The 4,056-nt window shown below is 35.1% G+C and overlaps 1 protein-coding gene across 2 annotated transcripts; it reads right to left on the reverse strand.

The window, feature by feature from the left end:
* Positions 1 to 385: 385 nt before the first annotated feature.
* On the reverse strand, positions 386 to 3,256 carry LOC143573189 (lysM domain-containing GPI-anchored protein 2-like). Of its 2 annotated transcripts, none has more exons than XM_077058129.1 (4): positions 2,552 to 3,256; positions 1,045 to 1,165; positions 775 to 965; positions 386 to 648 (listed from the first exon to the last, which is right to left on the reverse strand). In XM_077058129.1, exons 1-4 carry the CDS (start codon positions 3,222 to 3,224, stop codon positions 539 to 541), a joined length of 1,095 nt encoding a protein of 364 aa, XP_076914244.1. In that variant the 5' UTR covers positions 3,225 to 3,256; the 3' UTR covers positions 386 to 538. The 2 variants fall into 2 exon arrangements, with proteins under 2 accessions (XP_076914244.1, XP_076914245.1); XM_077058130.1 differs by having other exon boundaries at positions 386 to 623; positions 765 to 965.
* Positions 3,257 to 4,056: the final 800 nt, after the last annotated feature.

Consider the following 4,056-nt stretch of genomic DNA (forward strand, 5'->3'; position numbering starts at 1 on the left):
GTTTACAATTATATAAAGTCTGGTTTGACTCGTACTCATATTGTTTGTAACCGGATCCTGTACAGTTCCTAAAAGTGATGATTACTCGATTTTATTCTATTATGTTTGTCTATTTATTAATATGATTAATAATTATAAAACAATTATTAAAACCGAATTTAAATATTAAAGCATTAACTCATCACTAGTGGAACCCAACACATTTCGCATTCATCCATCACTTTACAATATAAAAAATTCATTAACAGAAACATTTTAATATTGACTTTAACTTCGACTTCGACTATGACCGTGACTATGACTCATAACATTCTATTAGACATGCACCATATCATATAGTTCTCGTGAAAAAAAAAATAAAAAACATTACATACTACACAAAATCTTAAATGACCAAACATCAACCAATAATTTAGTCTCTCCCGTTCGTATTCAACCATTCAATGACAACTGAGGCAAGAAAATGAAACCGCGATCATACAAGAACTAATATATAACGAAATTCTAATAAAATCCGTGACATTTATAGATATAAATCTCACAACCTCACAAGATGAAGAGCAATAAATGATGCACCAAGAACAAAACTCCATCTCAAACCGCTTGAGCCATTTCCAGATGGGCTGCTATTGTTGTTTCCACCCCCCCCTGTTTACACAACACAAAGAAAAATCAACGATTAACGATTTTGTTCATATTTTTTATTTCACAATTTATAGATTTATAAAAGAATAAATGTCACCTACATTTGATGAATTAAGTACTGATATTTACCTGGACAAGTGGACTCTTGGGTGAGCTGAGTATAGATGGTGTTATTTATAAAACCGCCATACGAACATCTTGATAGGCTACAACCAGAATCTGCAGTGGTATTTCCCAAATCAAAAGCGGTGCCTGGACATCGTGTAGACGGACAAGTTCTCCCATTATACAGATTAATCCCTGATGACTGACAGTTCAATCTGGAAACAAAAGCCGACTATAAGAACTCATAAACAGTCAACCGAAAATGACTATTTTAAGTTTTGAGAGTTGACTTACACCCAACTGGTAGCAGCATTGCATTGGCATTGGACACAACCGTTAGCAGTAATAGTGTAAGTGTTGTTTGGGACGCGCAAAGGGTAGTCCGTAGAGTTGCTACTAATTGATGTTGTACAAACTGTTATAAAAAAACCACAAAATCATTAGTAAGTATTTAGTTTTTAAAAATCAAGGACCCACAGGCAAGATGACAAGACCTTTTGAGAAGCCCTGTGAATCAAGGCAGGCTCACAAAGAATAGGTCTAATGTAGAACAATATGAATGCAGTTTTTATGAAATAAATTGTCTTCATTCATTGAAGTTTGTGGACCTTGTTTCTTGTAATTTAATAATTTTCTTATTACTTAATAAATATTTTAAAAAGGAAGATCATTTAAGTCAATACTTTTTCCACAAACGCTTTTTTAAAAAAACCCACTTGCATACAAGACCTCTTGTGATATTGGAATAGAACTATCTTCTATGCCGGCATAGAACCTCTTGCGATTAAGGTTTTCTACCCAAAAAAAAACTGAACTTTTCCTAAGAGTCCGGGCAGACATGTCAGCGGACTATCATGACCCGACCCCCTATTTCTGCCAATAACACAGGTACACAAAATTTAAAGAAGAGTTAGGATATATAATCATAAAGCAAGAATCTAAGGCACACATATTTTACTATTAAAATGATATTTGACAATCACTCCAATAATATAATGATCTACAATACTGATAAAAGAAATTTGAACATCAAAATTAATTGGTTACGACTTACGAGGCTAAACAATTTTAACTAGTTGGTTGGTTCCCTACTTTGAAATCATTTTGTAATATTATATTAATTCAAAATATATAAATTACTCCAGCACATGACATAAAATATAAATTAATTTTCAAAATATTATTCAACTTCAGTAATCATAACCAGATGATAATTGCCCTTTTAATAACCATCCCTACAACTCATAATCATGTGTTACAATATTCTTTTAATTTATTTTATTTTCTAAACATTCTATTAGAATTCTTTTTTTACGTTGTCACTAAGCTAATAGGCATACCAATCAACAATACCTAAGTTTAACTCCAAGACAAAATTTCAACAGTTCATTATTCGAATCCGAATGCCTAATGTTTCTTCTAATATTAATATTAGATAATAAAATATGCAGACAATTCATGTTAAAAGTAATTTTTATGATTAAAAGACAGTAAGTATGTCGGTTTTTAATAATATTATAATTATTACTCCCTCCATCCCTTTATAAGTGTTATGGTTTGAAAAACATAAAATTTAAAAAAGTTTTAATGATTGTACTTTTTTTATTAACAAATTACTATAATGTCCTTAACATGTATAAAAAGACAAAATTTGATAAAGTTTGAATAATTGCTTGTTTAAAGGTAAATTTAAAAATTAAATAATAAATTTTGAAAACAGACATTTGTAGTGAGACAAACTAAAAAGGAAACATGCAGTGAGACAAACTAAAAAGGAAATGCGAAAGGACCGAGGGATTACCTTTAAGTGGGACGTCAATGATTGAATCCGCTAGCAATTCCGAAGAATTAGTCATCCCGTTCAACTCCAACACCGTGGTCTCCGTCGTATTAAACTGCTGCGCAATCCCACCCACCGAGCTCCCGGCGGGCACCAAGTAGCCGTAGTGAACCACCGGCCCTCCGTCAACGTCATCACAGCTACACGGCAGCGGAATCCACAGCTTCTGGCCCACTGTTATATTATTCGCATCGGGTATGTTATTCACAGTCTGGATCTGCGGGTAAAGCACCAGCCGAGAGAACACCTCAGCGGCAATATGGTAGAGTCCGTCTTCGGGTACGACGGTGTAGATGGGTCGGTGGTTGGATATTCCGGTGCCGTTTTGGCATAAGCACGGGAATGGGATCTTGAGGACCTTGTCGGCGTTGAACTGTTGGGTTTTAGGGGTGGTGAGTGGGAGGTTGTTGGCGCCGAGGAGTTGTCGGAGGTTTCTGATTTGGAAGAGGTCGGTGATGGCGGAGAGGGTGGTGGTGTTTGGTAGTTTGTAGTCGATGAGGGAGTTGCAGGTGGTGGTGGTGGGGTTGGTGCATCGGAAGCCTGGTGGTGGTGCGGTGACGGTGTCTTGTGCGTTGGATTGAATGGTGAATACTGAACAGAGGATGATTACGGTGGGGATATAAGGAAGCCCCATGACTGTTTTCCTAGCTGTGTGAGAAATTGAAGGAAATGGGAGGTATGTATTATATTAATGGTGGTATCGGTCGGAGCGGGAAAAGAAGAAGAAGAAGTTGAAGATTAAAAGGTTGACTTGGTGAGGAGACTTTCAGGGTGGGACCCATGTCCACCGAATAATATTTTAACAATAAAGTTTATCAAAGATCCAAATTATCATATATTTAACTCATGACCTGAAAGAAGAGAAAATATAATAACGTGGATAATTGGTTATTACTGAGGGATTACCAAGTCTTGGTCAAGTCTAAGTCAATGATGGTTCCTTGTTATTGTTTGGAATATTTACTACTAATTTTTTCACTACATAATTTATAAGTTAATGCGTTATTCATGTCGATTAATGTATGAAAAATAACACATTTTGTCATCGAATATGTAAAAATTACATAGTGTTGATATAGATCTTTTGTCTTCTCTTCAAAAATTCATTTATTTATCCGACTATGTTTGTGGTTTAACTAAAAAATGAAAATGTGACTATCACGTCAAACCGACATTTTCATAGAAAACATGTTTTGCTTTAAACATTAAACAGAAACACACACACACACACATATATATATATATTATTCATTTCTTTTTTTTACTAAATATTAGTGGGTTAATGTGATTTGTTGAATTAAATTGTGATCTCATCTCCTTACCCCTCTGACACGTTAACGGGGTAGAATCCAAAAAGGCTCATTGCCCATCTCAGCCATTGGTTAGGCGGAAGTTTTGGTGAATAAAAGATGGTGAGATGAATTGGGGCGTCACCCCGCCACATCCATCATCAGAGAAGGGTCATA

The sequence above is a fragment of the Bidens hawaiensis genome, unplaced genomic scaffold (assembly GCF_021521415.1).
Source record: "Bidens hawaiensis isolate Kalapana, Puna unplaced genomic scaffold, B.hawaiensis_p1.1 tig00026233_1, whole genome shotgun sequence".
Classification (NCBI taxonomy): domain Eukaryota; kingdom Viridiplantae; phylum Streptophyta; class Magnoliopsida; order Asterales; family Asteraceae; genus Bidens; species Bidens hawaiensis.

Bases quoted from the DNA above. Each gene is read 5' to 3' on its own strand.
- LOC143573189 (XM_077058129.1), bottom strand. From the start codon at position 3,224: ATGGGGCTTCCTTATATCCCCACCGTAATCATCCTCTGTTCAGTATTC. The intron at 966-1,044 runs GTAAGTCAACTC...TTTTGTTTCCAG, and splicing joins AATGCTGCTACCAGTTGGGT to ATTGAACTGTCAGTCATCAG. The intron at 649-774 runs GTAAATATCAGT...TTGTGTAAACAG, and splicing joins CCAAGAGTCCACTTGTCCAG to GGGGGGGTGGAAACAACAAT.